The sequence below is a fragment of the Anoplophora glabripennis genome, unplaced genomic scaffold (genome assembly GCF_000390285.2).
Source record: "Anoplophora glabripennis isolate ALB-LARVAE unplaced genomic scaffold, Agla_2.0 scaffold344, whole genome shotgun sequence".
Lineage (NCBI taxonomy): Eukaryota > Metazoa > Arthropoda > Insecta > Coleoptera > Cerambycidae > Anoplophora > Anoplophora glabripennis.
The window spans coordinates 31,305-46,532 of record NW_019416438.1 but is presented as its reverse complement, the minus strand read 5'-3'; the positions used below and the strand labels follow the sequence as shown (position 1 = coordinate 46,532).

The following is a 15,228-nucleotide window of genomic DNA, read 5'->3' as shown; positions in this document are numbered from 1 at the left end:
CGGGAGGTAAGTGAGATAACTTACCTCCTTAGGGATAAAAGCAATTTCGAGTTATAAGTGCATATTTTATGAACATATAAATAGAAATAGTAAGTAATAATTTTATTAATTATTATGAATGAATATTTATAGTAATTGTACAGTTATTACATTTAGTAACATTTATAAAATCTGGATAACTATTCCCCTCGCGTTTACTAATTGTCACGTTTTTCTCAAAATCTTATGACCTTTCCATTTCAGTCACCAGAGGCTCAGTATTATCTGACTGATCCATTAAAATAGCATGAAGCGACGTACTACAAAAATCTGGAGTTGAAGTGTCATTGTAAAGAATCCTGATGGCTATTTCATTTTTGTTACTTAAATTGTCAGCAACATAACTTTCTGCAACTGTGGCTGATTTCCACCCACCATGTCTCTTGATTGCTAATACATCAACTCCTGTATTAGCCAGTAACGTTGCCGATGTTCTTCGGAATGATTGGCCTGTATATGTTTCAGGATGTCCTAGTTTCAAAAACTGTGCAATTTTATTAGGAATCATAGAAAGGGTATTCTTGCCGACTGGTTGGTTGTAACACCTACCTACTTGATAGCGCATAAAAAAGTGTGAAATTTCAGTTTTAATTTCCAATCTAATCTTGATATATTTCTTGAGAATTTCTAGTAAAGAAACAGAACCCAGACGAGAAGTAATTGTAAACGTATGTGACATAGCTACCATTTTTTAAATCTGGAATTGTAACTACAATAATGTCTTCGAAATATTTGAAATTGACGGTGTCCAAAGTAAATTTGCATAACTCATCAGAACATTTAAGTAGTTTATCTATTTGTGTAGTTTTAAATATTTATCTATTTGTGTAGGTCTTGCGATATTATATTTCCGATATATGTCTAAATATTCGCTTACAATAAAGGACCTTTTTTCTTTGTTTTTGTAGTTGTCAGAGCGATCAGCAATCTATGTCACATATTATCTTCAATATCTCCAATTTCTGTTTGAAGTAATTCATCATATCGACGAGCCCCAGATATGGCAAAGTTGCCACCTAAAATAATAATAGTCAGTATTCTTCGTTTACAAAAATATTTTGTTTATAATTACTTTTGTACCTTATGTGTTTGCAAAGTAGATATTCTCCTAAGAAAATAGCATTTATAGCCATGTAAAATCAAATATAACTCGATGGATTCGCTCTGAATTTTATCGTTCACTTCATTTTATTATCGTAATATTTGTAAGATAAATAAAATTATACTGGTATTGTGGTTTGATGGCATATAACTTTAAGTATGCACATGTGTATAAAACTTTCTTTCATATTAATATGATTGAGTACCAAATGTGAACAATACGATTATATGATCTTTTTTAAAAAGGAAAACACAAATCTACCTACATAATTGTGTCCCGAAGATGGAAAACATTTTTATTTGTAAATTTATGAGGAAATCTCATTCTTTATACAAAACATCTCTGTTTTCAATTAATTTTAAGTAATTGTAGCAAACAGTAGTAACCCTTTTTAGAGTTTGTAGGCAAGCAATATTTTTTTATAAAGAATGACATTTTCTTACATATTTAGAAATAAAATAATTTTTCTTTATAGAGACATGATCGAGTACCAAGATATATTTAATATTCAAAGGAAAAAGATATACTTACTCACTTTTTATTTGAAATTCTATCTGGCATATTTAGCTGTGAAACTGGAGTGTTAAGTGTCACTCTACTTTAACAGAAAATGTGACATGACGCTAATGCACACTCAGAAAGGAATATGAGGATAAACTTATGCGATTTTAGGGAAATATGAACTTACGTAATATACAGGTACGAATCAGACAGTATTAATCTGTTAAATTAAAACAATTTATTTCTCCCCTAATTACATGGAAAATAGGTTGCTAATTTTTCTACATGGAAAGTCTAGGCAAATGAACCAAATTTATTGACAAGAGGTCTGATGAGTTCATCTCTACTAATAACCAAGACGTAACCTATTGTTTTGACTGTATCTTCCTTACTGTTAGAGATCAAACACTATGTTAATGCACCTGTTACAGCCTATGAAATGTGAAAAAATATTTATAATTTTCTTCACTTTTGTGACACATTCTATAAAATGTGAATTTGTAATAACATTTCTCGACAATTTGACGGACAACAGTCCAAGTTGACTCTTTTCTTATGATTTACTTTATAACGAAATACTAAATCAGTTGAATTTATTTCTGAAATAAGTTCATGTATAAAAAAACAAAACAAGCTTTTAGTGGCATCATTTTCGTGTTCTTCTCAGCAAACCCTTTCATTTGATACCCATATCGTGGAGGTGCATAAAAAATAATTGGTCCGCCATATTGGATTTAGAATGACGTCACTTAGCTAACCATGCATTGTCATCCAACTAAACGTGTATAAGAAATTTCAGCTCAATCCGTTGGAGACAACTGTTTTAAAATCCAGTTTGATCCATACTAACAAGGCAAGTTAAACAAAAGCTTGTAAAAATGTTAAGTAGGAAATATATTTTTATTTTTTAAACAGTGAGTTTCAAACAGGAATGTTCATATCGAACGTCCCAATCTTCTAATCTTTTTAATTATTAGTTCCCTTCTAATTGGCAATACTAGATCATTTAAAGTTGATAACACTGAAGCAATATTAAACAAATTTTACTGGATCAGAGTGAAAATCAAACCTATGCTAGGTTTGAGAAAAGGACAACATCTCTGCTCCATTTACGTTATTCAATTAAGACCTTATTTAACCAAGTAGCCGACACCTTTATATTTTCTAGTCTAACTTCTCTCATAACGACTGTAAGACTATAAAATTTCGTAATATCCACAAATCATGTATTTTTGTATATCCAGGGATATAGCTCATTTGCATTTAAATTGTATTTTTATTTCGGGTTTATTGGATAATTAAAAATTTTACGAGAAATCGTTAAATTCTACACTTTCAGGTTATGGTTTGCGTTCGCGTTGTTTTCAAATACGTAAGCCTTATCGGTTTTTGGGTATGGTTTGATTATAATAAACGGATCGTTGAATAAGTATGTAATTTTAATAGCAACAATCAATCGTCGCATAGAAGAAATTTTGTACATAAGGGTGGCGTTTATATGCGCAATTTTTTGTCCAGCACTTTAGAAAATCTAAGCAAGTTAGGTATATTTTCTGATATTTACATGTTCTAGTTTAGCGTTACGCTTCGTCACTTCCTGGATGAATCACTGATGCAAACTTTATTTGTAATTTATTTTAGGAAATCAACTTTCTAAAAAATAACATTAAAGACTGTACCGTAGGGCTCTTACTCGTTTTGAACTTAATGAGTAGGGGGAATATAATAAGATACCTACTTTAATAAATTCAAAGGTGCAGAAAAGTTTCCCAAGAACAGATAAAGAAGTATAATTTCAATTTTTCTTTCTCCAGATATTCTTTTGACGATCCAATTAGTTGCTCTAATTGCAATTAAGGAAAATGTGATACAATAGAAGTGTCGTCGATATTCAAAAGATGAGCTAAAAATACTTACGAATTAAAATAATTAATTAAAATTAAGAATAATTCAAGTATCAACAAAACGTTGAATGAGGCTATCCTGTGAAAATGAAATGAAAAATTCGACTATAACTTTGTTGTCTTCGATAACATCCAAAGAATTAAAAATATCATCGAACATAGCATTCCAGAGAAAATATGTTTACACTGTATATGTTTATATTTTAATAGTACGTACGTAGATATTGTATTTTCGAAACCGAGAGAGTTGCACAAACGAAATTTGGACAGGACATTGTTAATACGATGCGAAACATCGCATTAATGTTAAAAATGTTGTCGCCGCCGTTCTGGGTGGTGAAAATTCGAAATTTTTTTGATTAAAAAAACATACATAATCAACACGATGGTGCACCACCACATAGAGGGATATAAGTAACTACTTGATTAAATGACCATTTTCTCAAATAAATGGATAAGTCAATAAGGTCCAATAGTATGGCCACCGCGTTCCACAGATATAAATCCTCTGGACTTTTATTTATGGGTACATATGAGCAGCTTATCTACCAAGTCGAAATCACTATCCGTCAGCAGTTACTTGAAATAATACAGGATGCAGCTAACCAGACAAGAAAAGATCCAAATATCATTAGTCGACTGACGGAATCTTTAGTTCGCTAATGTTCGCTTGCCTTCGAGCCAAACGTACACATATTGAACAATTTTTAAGGCTTAAGATTTGTTAATTTGGTTAAAAGGTTAACTAATTTTTGATTGAAATTAACTCAGCTACCATTTGTCAAAGCTTGTCGTAGAGCTTGTAGAACTCTCTGTATAAAGTGTATTCCGTATAAAAGAAATAAATGATTAATATCTGCATATTTAAATCTGTCGTATATTAATTAAATTAAATTCATATGTTTCTAAACGAATATTATAAACCAACAACCAACCAGGATACTTAAACGAAACTAAAATATAAACTCGCTCAAAATAATAATGTGAAAATTAAGGATAATACAGAACAGAATGATTGTCAGTTAGGAATACACATTATTAGTGCTAATTGATGTACAAAACAATGTAAATATCATGTATAAACACAAAATCTAATATGGAACACATTAACATATTGTTCTGTTCAGTGTTCCCGTTGGAATATCATGGCTTCCCTTAGGGCTATTATCCTAAATGTGTCGGCCTAAAATAATGTATAATTTGCTGTAAAATTAATTTACTTTTAACGTATACCTACTGCAAAATAAATAATTTCAAATGCTAATAATGCTACTCTAGTGTTTTGTTCCTCCTATGAAAATTTAATATAATTATTTGGACTATGTTAAGAGACTTCACCGAATAATATGCCTCTAGAGTAGTTGTAATAGAATATGTACAGTTTATGTTTTCATGGCAAACGAATAATCACGGGATATATCAATATGGTGTTAGAATTTCTTATTTATTGGCACTTATTATCCGTAAAATGTTAGGTATATGTGATATGTAAAGATACAAGAAGTTGTAATAACCTGTAACATTGCATCTTTAACACAAATTCTTTTGTTGACTGCACTTGGATATTGTTTGTGCTGCTATACTTAAGTGTGTTGTTTTTCCAAATTTGATGAATGCTACTGTATAAGCTCATTTTTCTTCTTACTTGTTAAGTTAACCATCGTCATGCTTTAAAATCTCAACCCCATGGTATCTGGAGAACATATATTTGTAAAGAATGTTATAATAAACCTCTTTTTGTCTTGTTTCAGCCAAATACACAGTAACCGGTAAAGATGAAAGTCTGACGGGAAAATCAGTGCTAAAATTGTCTCTATCAAGAGGAGATATACTGGCTACATTTATGTGTCGGGTGGAAAGCGAAGCTTTGGATGAACCAGTAATTTACTCAATAACCACAGACGTCCACGGTATGTACCTTTAGCACAACTTAGACTATTTTTTTTTCTGGTATTCTTAAGAAATACTCGAAACATAACCAATATTATTCCTTTAATTCTAAAGTTACATCAGGAATCGGGAACATTTCTATAAAATGTTAGTGCAATGCTTTTCTTGAAGATTTTTTATGGAAAATTTTTATAGACCAGGGCGGATCTGTCGAAATATCCTTCTTGGATGTAAGAGGGGGCAGGCTAATTTTTGCTGGAATACCTTCAGTACATTTCACATAATAAAAGTGTAGATTCCTAGATCTGAGCGAGGTCCAGAACATTTTCAAAATTGCAAAAACGTTTAAAAAATTTTAAAAAATATCTATTTTGTCTGAGTGTTTTACTTACATCTTGGAACCTATGCATTTTGGAAGAATATTGAATAGGAAAATAAGTTTTAAAATTGAATCTTGCACAATATATTGTAAGTTAAAAATGTTCAAATTTAGTACCGATGGCGATGTTGCAAAATAGCAATAATTGATGAAAACAATGCAAAATAATCAAGTTTTTTGGATATTTTTTTTTTAAATATTTAATTGCTCCGAGGGTATTCTATTTAAAAAAAAAACTTTAGACACATCAAGTTTCATTAAAATCGATTTGATAGTTTTCGCAAAATAATTTTTTTAAACAAATTTTCAAAATGTTGCACAACCTCAACTACAGCATCTGGATACTTGAAAATTTTTTCGTATAGAAAAGACCGCTCAACCTTTCAAATGGTTTTTGAAAAATTGAAATCGGTTGATTAGGACGTCCACAGTAAATTTTTAAAGTTAACACTCTTTTTTTATTTTTAAACAATTAGATTACATTTATCAATTTGCAATTTAGTTTTTTTCAAAAATTATAATTTTAAAGTACTCGGAAAGACGCTTCTTTTTTTTTAAAAAAAAAAGTTAAATAATCTTTGATCCAGTGACTTCGTTTTTCCAAGTTCTAAGCTGGAAAAAGCTTTAATATCCATAAATTATCGGCAACATAGATAAATCAGTGGAAAAGCTGCCGCTCGCACGCGCGGAAAGTGACTCAAAACACAAAAAGTGGGGGAGGGGGCTTTCGCTCCAAGACTGAACTCGGAGGTTCAAAATGCGAAGGTACGAAAAAAATTGCATTATCTCGGTTTCTAATGGACTAATTTCGATCTTTTTTTATCCGATGTCTGGCGAGCCAAGGAATTCGAATATCGTAATGCCAACTGTCTAATTTGCACATATTTTGTTATAAACAAAGTTTATTATTTATGCATTAAATATACTGTATATTTTACCCTATGCTATTGCAATGTTTGTTTACGTATATATTTCAACACTCTGAATATGAATGTATTTAGTTATAATTATTACAATTATTTAAATAATTTTAAATTTATTTGGAAATTATNTGTTAAATACATATAAAATAAAGAAAAAATAGTAATTTAAAATTATAATTTTTGAAAAAAAACTAAATTGCAAGTTAATAAATGTAATCTAATTGTTTAAAAATTAAAAAAAAGAGTGTTAACTTTATAAATTTACTGTGGCCGTCCTAATCAACCGATTTCAATTTTTCAAAAACCATTTGAAAGATTAAGCTATCTTTTCTATGTGAAAAAATTTTCAAGTATTTATAGTATAAACACTTGAAAATTTAAAAATTAAATTTAAAGCGTATAAACTTTATACGCTTTATTTGAGGCCGTGCAACATTTTGAAAATTCGAAAATTCTTTTTCAAATTTTTTTTCATATAATTATTTTTCGAGAACTATCGGACCGATTTTAATGAAATTTGGTATGTTGTTTTATTATACTCTAAAGTTTTTTTTACCAAAATTAGAATGTCCTCTGAGCAATTAAAATATTTTTAAAAAATTATCCAAAAAACTTATTATTTTGCCCTTTTTTCATTAATTATTGCTATTTGCAACATCGGCAATAAATAACATTTTTAACCTACAGTATATTTTGCAAAATTCAATTCTAAAACTTTTTTCCTCTTCGATATTCTTTCAAAATGCATAGTTTCCAAGATATAAGTAAAAAAACTCTAGTTGCACTAAAGGTAATCCAGAAAAAAATTGCTTGCTCCCTCTCACATGCACCTCAAAACAGATCCGCCCTGGTCTATTATTTCTCTTGTTTTAATTTACAGATCTCCATAATTTTTAATGAAATTAAATGAAAATAATTTCTTCGAACAAAATTGTTACAGTTCACTGTGCATCCCAGTGGTTAACAATTTTACTCTAACAATTTTTTCTTAGGAAAAAAATAGTCGAGAATGAACTAAATGTATGAAACTCCTAAATGTTGTGTCATTGTGTTTGACAAAAAAAAATCCACCATATTCATGTTTCCCGTTTTGACAAATATACTCCACTTCTGAATTATTTGTTTTGAAAGTATTAAATATTACTACTAAAGTACCTTAATAACACACAAATGTATAAGAAAGAGGATATATAGCGATTCCGGTCACGCGAATATCCGCTCGATTTAATATTGATAATAGAAAAATAGCCGGCAAAGTTGCGACACGAGCTACCAAATATTAAAGAAAATTAATCTTTTCTCTGAATTGTTGACGAGGCAGAATGCTCAAGGAAATATATAGGCACTTATCTACACCACTATCGGTGTAGCCAACCCGAGATAGTTTTTTTCTTCATCGGGTCAAATATCACATTGTGTTATGACCCCTTTTTGTTGCCGCAGAACCGAGGCAAAGGATCATACCATAAAACGTCGTGCGAAAGAAACACAAAGCAGAAAGTTTATTTTATGGCTTACATCTACCAACGCTATATAAGAATATACAAACTTACAGATGTACTCAGTTCGATTAACGAAGTAGAACGAGAAAAAAAACAGGTTTTGTTGCGACTATAATTTTTCTGACACCTTGAAAAATTTAAGTGTAACCTTGACTGTCCTTATATGTGTATTACTTATAGTTAAAGAATGGAAAATATTAATATTTATTCAGGACATTGTAAATTTGTTATTTATTCATGGAGATAATAAATAGGACTTGCAGGGTATTTATTGAGAGGTTTCCTCATTTATCATCAATGAGTAGACACATTTTACGCAGAATTTTAAGAAATCAATTAGAACATTGCTGAATTTCTACACATAGAATTTTGCCAAAGCCGATAACTTTAGATGAATGTAACATCGTCATTGTTTTGGCATATTTTCATGCTTACCCTGAATCATCAGTTTCGTGCTGCTGAACAGGATTTAGGCATTTCAAAAATCATCATCAATGTTGTACCTGCACTTCATCCCGGAAATATTGAAAGACGAACCCAATTCTGTGAAATGATTTTAACGCGAACATGTGTTCCAGAGTTCTTACGCAAAATCATTTGGACAGATGAGTTAAAATTAAGTAACGAAGGTATTTTTAATAGACACACATCATCCGCGAAGGAAATTTTCAACACGAGTTTAGCTGTCGATGTATTTTGCTTAGCTAAAGACAATCAGGTGAGGTATTTTATTTACGAGTGCAATTTAAATACATAAAGATACCTCCATATTTTGAGAACCGGTGTAACAGATTTCTTAGAGGATCTACCCCTAGATCAACTAAGAAGCTGCTGGTATCAGCTAGATGGTGCTCCACCTCAGTGTAGAAACGAAGTATCCCGCCAATTATATACAATGTTTGAAGACAGGTAGATTAGACATCTAGGATCCTGGGATTGGCCACCAAGATCTCCAGATCTGTCACCACCAGATTTTTATATCTGGGGTGCAATAAAAGAGAAAGTATACTAAACACTAGTTTATTTCAAAGAAAACCTAGTTGCACTTATAAGAGAAGGCTTTGAAACTTTACCAAATATCCGAAGTTGTTACAGAAGGGGTAACAAGAAGGATACATAACTGTTTACAAGTAGACGGCGGTCACTTCGAGCAAATTAATTAGATTTCTGAAAATAATTATTATTCGTATTACGTAGTTTATTTCTGTTATCTTATTAAAATTATTTTTAATTTATCCCTACTGATTGATAGTCAATGAGTACATCTCTAATTAGATACCTACCCTGCAAGTTGTATTTATTACCTTGTGACACTCTCCATGAATAAATAATAAAAGAATGTCAGCATTTGAATAAATGTTAACGTTTTTCGTTCTTTAGCAATAAATAATACTCAAATAAACATTCACTGTATGTGTTAAATTGACAACAATAAACTGGTGACAGATTGGATGCTTGTTTTGAAGTTCCACTAAAATTTTCACAGCCATCCTCGCAACAAATATCCGTTGACTGCACGAAAAACAGTAAATACCTTAAAACCAGAAGAGATAGGTATAGGGAACCATTATAATATTCGAAACAGAACAAAATTGCTCATCAGGTTGCGTAAAAAGATATAGAGTGTTCCATTTAGAAAAAGTAAGTTAAGATGGTTTAAAGTTTACTAAATTCGGCATTAAATTTCTGTCACCCTGTATGAAATTAAGTCATTTTGATATTATGGCAGGGAAGCTTAGAGTTTTAGTTATGTCCCCTATAAATTTTATCGCTCTAACTTTATTATTGTAAAATACACATCGTTTTGAATTAGGCAGTGCTTTTTAAAATTTTTTTGAGAAAAATTAAATATATCAAAAACGGTTAACTTTAAGAATATGAAAACTTTATGAAAGTTCACCTAAAAATTGACGTAGAATCCAAAATTGCAGTAATGTACAGGGTGTTCCATTTAAAATAACGAAGATGACGTCAACTTCCGGTATGACCGGTATAACCGGAAGCGTTAGTTGAGAAGGGCATGCCCGAAATCGGTATTGCCCAAATTTTCAAAATTAAAATCGAAGTAGTCTGAAATAACTCGTCACCGTGGGTGATCCTGTAGAATACACAGAATATTAAAGATATTTAATTAAATGTGCAACATACATTTAAGCATATGTTGGCGTTAAAACTGTGGCTGTAAAATGGAAAATTTTAAGCCACACTTCTGAAAGTTTGCTAGTACGGTGGGAGTTTATTAACTCATTACGCAGAACGCTACTCCACCCACCTCTATGTGTGTATCTGGCTCTGACAGAAACACTTCACGTCCTGGTCTTATTAGGAGGAGAATGACATATGATGCTTACTGCTACGTATATTTAATTAGTAAATTAGGAATTCTGATTAACCTGTGCGCTGGTATTACATTACCTAGAAATCTAAAAATAACGAGCGTTCAAATAAAAACGTGGTCAAGTTGGTTCTGAAAATTTGGACGTAGGGCGTAGCGTATAACAAATGAACTTAAACGTCATCTGTCAAAGCGCTATATCGCCGCTATCAATTTAAATATTTTCGTTTTAAAAAGCGTTTAAAATGGTGTTTTCTCAAGAACAAAAAGTGTTTATCATAGAGTCCTACTTTAGAAATGGACGCAAGATTGATGGAATATGGAAGTATTCTATTGAGGAATGTTTCATATAATTTCAAAATCAATTTCCCGGTGTTGTTGAATACAAAATTTTTCAAAGTGCAGTTCAGCGTTGTGTTAATGTTTTTCGTGAAACGGGCAGTGTAACAAGAAAAGAAGGAAGCGGCCGACCTAAAAAGCAGACTGAAGAATTAAAAGAAAATGTCCAACAAATAATGGAAAATGCGCCAAGAACTTCTGTACGTGTTTTATCACAAATGGTGGGAGTATCAGTCGGTACCTGCCACACAGTGTTAAAAAAAGATTTGCGTTTGTTCTCCTATCGTTTAACTTGTCAGCAAGAACTTCATGAAGTTGATTTTCCGCGACGGGCTGTATTTTGTGAATGGTTTTTAAACAACTACGGTGAACTTCATAAAATCACCTTTTTTTCTGATGAAGCCTGGTTTCATTTAAGTGGTTACGTAAACTCACAGAATATGAGAATGTGGTCTTCTGAAAAACCAGATAACTTTTTTGTCGAGGGCCCTCTACACGCTCAAAAAACTGGAGTTTGGTGTGCCCTCAATCGAAGGAGGATTTATGGACCTATTTTTTTTAATGGTACTCTTACTGCGCAAAGGTATAGAGGAGAAATTATCGCTCCTTTTGTTAACCAGCTGGAAGAAAACGAAATTACAAACTTTTACTTTCAACAAGATGGCGCAAGGGCACATACGGCAGGCGAGACGATGAATATGTTGAGGGAAGTTTTCCAAAATCGACTAATAAGTCTCAATGCTGAACATGAATTTCCACCGAGGTCATGTGATATTACGCCGTGTTGTGGCCTTACCTTAAAAACACTATTTTTGAACTTCCTATTCCTGATTTAAAATTGTCTTTAATTCTTTGAGGAACAGGTGTGAAAGTGCTTGGAACAAGGAGGGGGACACTTTCAGCAGCTGCTTTAATTTATTGTTATAACAAGGAGGGGGACACTTTCCGCAGCTCCTTTAATTGTTTGTTATTGTTATCACGATTATTCTTTAAAATAAAGTTATATAGTCATTAACGTTATTGAAACTGACAGCTGCTGTACAGCTCGTTGAGAAATGAGGTTAAGTTGGTCGCTATAAGCTACTCCCTACGTCCAATGTGTCAGAGCCAACTTCGACCACGTTTTTATTTGGACGCTCGTTAGTTATATTCTAAGGCACCTCTGCCTGAATCAGAAACGCAACCTTATTTGTATCGGTCTGTACTTAGGTAAGTCTGCTTGGTTATTTAAAAATAACGGAAGAATGTTATGTTACGTATAAATATTTTATTGTCGAAATTATAAATTTCATTCATAAATTAAATTTTCTCTTCAATGAGGTTATCCAGTTTATGTGCAATGTCCGATGCGTTCTCATTTTGCGTAGTTAATGTTTCACTGACTCCCATTCGGTATTTTGTGATGCCAATGCCTAGAATTTCTGCCGCAGCTTTATCGATTTCCCTCTCGGATACTTACATACCTACCTAAAATGTTAATTAGCAGAGAACAGAGATTAAGACATACTTGCAAGATTGGAAAATTGTTTCGTGTAATTATCCCCACTAAATTCGCTCCCGACAAGGGAATACCTCTAAAAAAAATTCGAGTCGTGGTTTTGGAGGCGCACTGGCACAGAAGCGAATCTTCTCAAGTGTTTGAATGTATTTCAAGTTTAATTAAGGCGGCCGCGTAATCGAAATTCTTAAAGGGGCAATGTGGCATGCTTTAGAATTGCTCACTTCTTTGTCTGTAGGCCCTACATTCCTCGTCACACGTTTCTATGCTTAACGTGACATCGGGATGATTTGGATTTTAAGTAGGAGGTTCCTGTAGCACTGAAATAGGCGAATACTATAAATTCTAAAATGTTCCAAAGAACCCTTCAATTAATTGAAATTAAGTAATGTTATTTGATACATCCCCCAATTAGCATTGAATATGTCTAAATATTAGTAATACAAACAATACCTGATATATTGAAACTGTTAAATTATACAGGGTGGACCAATTTTTTTCGTGACAAACTTTAAGGGTATGCTCTACGTCCAAAAATAACCGTAGTTTGCTATACAAACAATATTCCAAAATTGCTTCGTTACGAAAATACAGGGTGTTGAGGTTTATTCTGAGTTTCCATTAGCAAATCACAAAATGGATATCCGCTATTTCTTGATTTGAAAATCTAAATGGCATTTTGATACTACTGCACAGAAGACAAGTCTATTTAAGATTTGTCAAACGTTGACATGAAAACCGACGCCAACTAGTCGTTGTAAATTTGTTTATCTGGTGGTTGCAGCAAGTGTATTTGGTATGCAGCTAACAAATAATAATCCATTTGAAGGAAAACACTGAAAAGTTTTAAAGTTTTTTATTGGAAAATAGTCACTAACGATCCGCTACTCGCGCCACTGGTGACAGTAAAAGAAACTTTTGCATTGCAAAATTTAAGTCTTCCATTGCTATTGACACCTGTCAAATTTCATTTAATTATCTTAAGCGGTTTAAAAAAAAATGTATTTTTCTATTTTTCAAAATAAACTTCAACACCCTGTATTTTCGTAACGAAGCAATTTTGGACTATTGCTTGTATAGCAAACTACGGTTATTTTTGGACGTAGAACATACCCTTAAAGTTTGTCACGAACAAGCTGGTCCACCCTGTATACTCTTCTTGTTAAAAGTGAATGAGAAATCGAAATAGAGTCGGTATTTTTAATATTTACCAAAGGTAGTATTGACCATATTCAAATTTGGTTTCAGCAGATCAAAATCTATAATAAATAATAGGTCTGAACTAAAAACCAAAACAATTAATTTTTTTGTCGCCCTGTGTTACCTACTATCATTTTTTTTTCTGAAAGAGGAAATAATGGAAATAACATACGTAATCCAGTCTCCGATTTTTCCATTCCGAGGGTCTCTTTGTATAAAAACGAATTGAATGAATTCGACTTAATTACTTTCCAATGGATATAGTGCAAACTGATTGGAACAGAAAAATGTAATGATTTTTAAACGAACCTCAGTAAAACCATGAATTTAAAGTGATACTATCCGTCAATGATGTAAAGTGAACAATAATATCAGGTTTCGGAAAATGAATGATTGGTTTGAATAATAGCAACGAACACTGGAAAAAATATGTTGTCGGAGGAACAATGCTCTTGTCAAATATTTAAATTCATTTTCCATATAAACTATTATATGAACAAATACGTTTTAAGCTTATTCACCGATATACCTAGTTACTGAGATGAAATTTCTGAATAGTACACAATGTTAGGAATGGTTTTCACGCCTTCGACTTCAACTTTCAGAAACTCAAAGATCTGGTGCTTGTAAATCGCTGATAGACTGTCAGAGAAAAATTGACCAACATGCATCGAGTTGCAGCAAAATTTATTTCTCGTTTTATGACCGAACAACAGAAATAAACTCGTGTGGACGTTTGTCGGCAACTCATTGAGCAATCCATTCCCGTTTAAAAGTTATAAGGAGTCTCAAAAGAAATACCACCTAAAAATCACATTAGCGGTGGAAGGATCAAGTAGTCGTTGGAAAATAATTGAAAGTTCGTTGTTTAAAGTGCACAAATGTTACAAAATACTTGTCATTACTCAATACGAAGGTCAAACGTATAACTTTTGTGCTCGCAAAATGTTTTCTCATTCAGAAAAACTTGATATGTTGCTAATTTACGACGGGTCACAAAGAAATTCAAGAAGAGCTGTTGAGTTATATCGAGAAATGTATCCAGGGCGTCTCATTCCTGATCATAGAACCATTACAAGATTGGAGGCGACCTTGCGACGAAATAAAGATGCATTTTCTGTTCGGAAAAATCAAATAATTGACCGAAGGGTAAGAAACAATGTTAATACAGTTAGACTGTTATACAGAAATTTTTTCTAATAAAAGTTTATTAGAAAAAAGAGCTTTTTAATTTGGATATGTTTATGGGAAAAATATAGTTGATGACGTTATTAGTCATTTCTGTCAAATCCTAAAGATGTTTGAATGATTGCCACGTCACGTCGTCGATTTATGACGTTTCGAGAGACATATCGCTCTCTTCTTCAGTTCGCTCTGAAAGTGAGCCACAGAAGCCTACAAACAAAACCAATCCCAAAGATAATACTTTCGATTGAAAATGGAGCTTTATTTAAAATTTTTGTATCCTCACAATAGGCCCATACTTTGAGACACCCTACACATAAATAACATGATGTTTTCGAAAAAAGAAATATTTGCACTCGACTAAAAATTAACATTCATTTTTCCTCAAGTAGCTACAACTAAGAATTACATTAATAATAATCCGCGTATAC

General features: G+C 32.1%; 1 protein-coding gene across 1 annotated transcript in view; it reads left to right on the top strand.

Moving 5' to 3' along the window:
- Positions 1-15,228, top strand: part of LOC108910557 (titin) — a gene marked incomplete at its 3' end in the record, with an annotated part of 178,869 nt that overhangs the window by 132,345 nt on the left and 31,296 nt on the right. Inside the window, exon 4 of the mRNA XM_018715198.1 lies at positions 5,298-5,456. Coding sequence (XP_018570714.1) covers positions 5,298-5,456 — 159 coding nt within the window. The remainder of the gene's footprint in view (positions 1-5,297; positions 5,457-15,228) is intronic.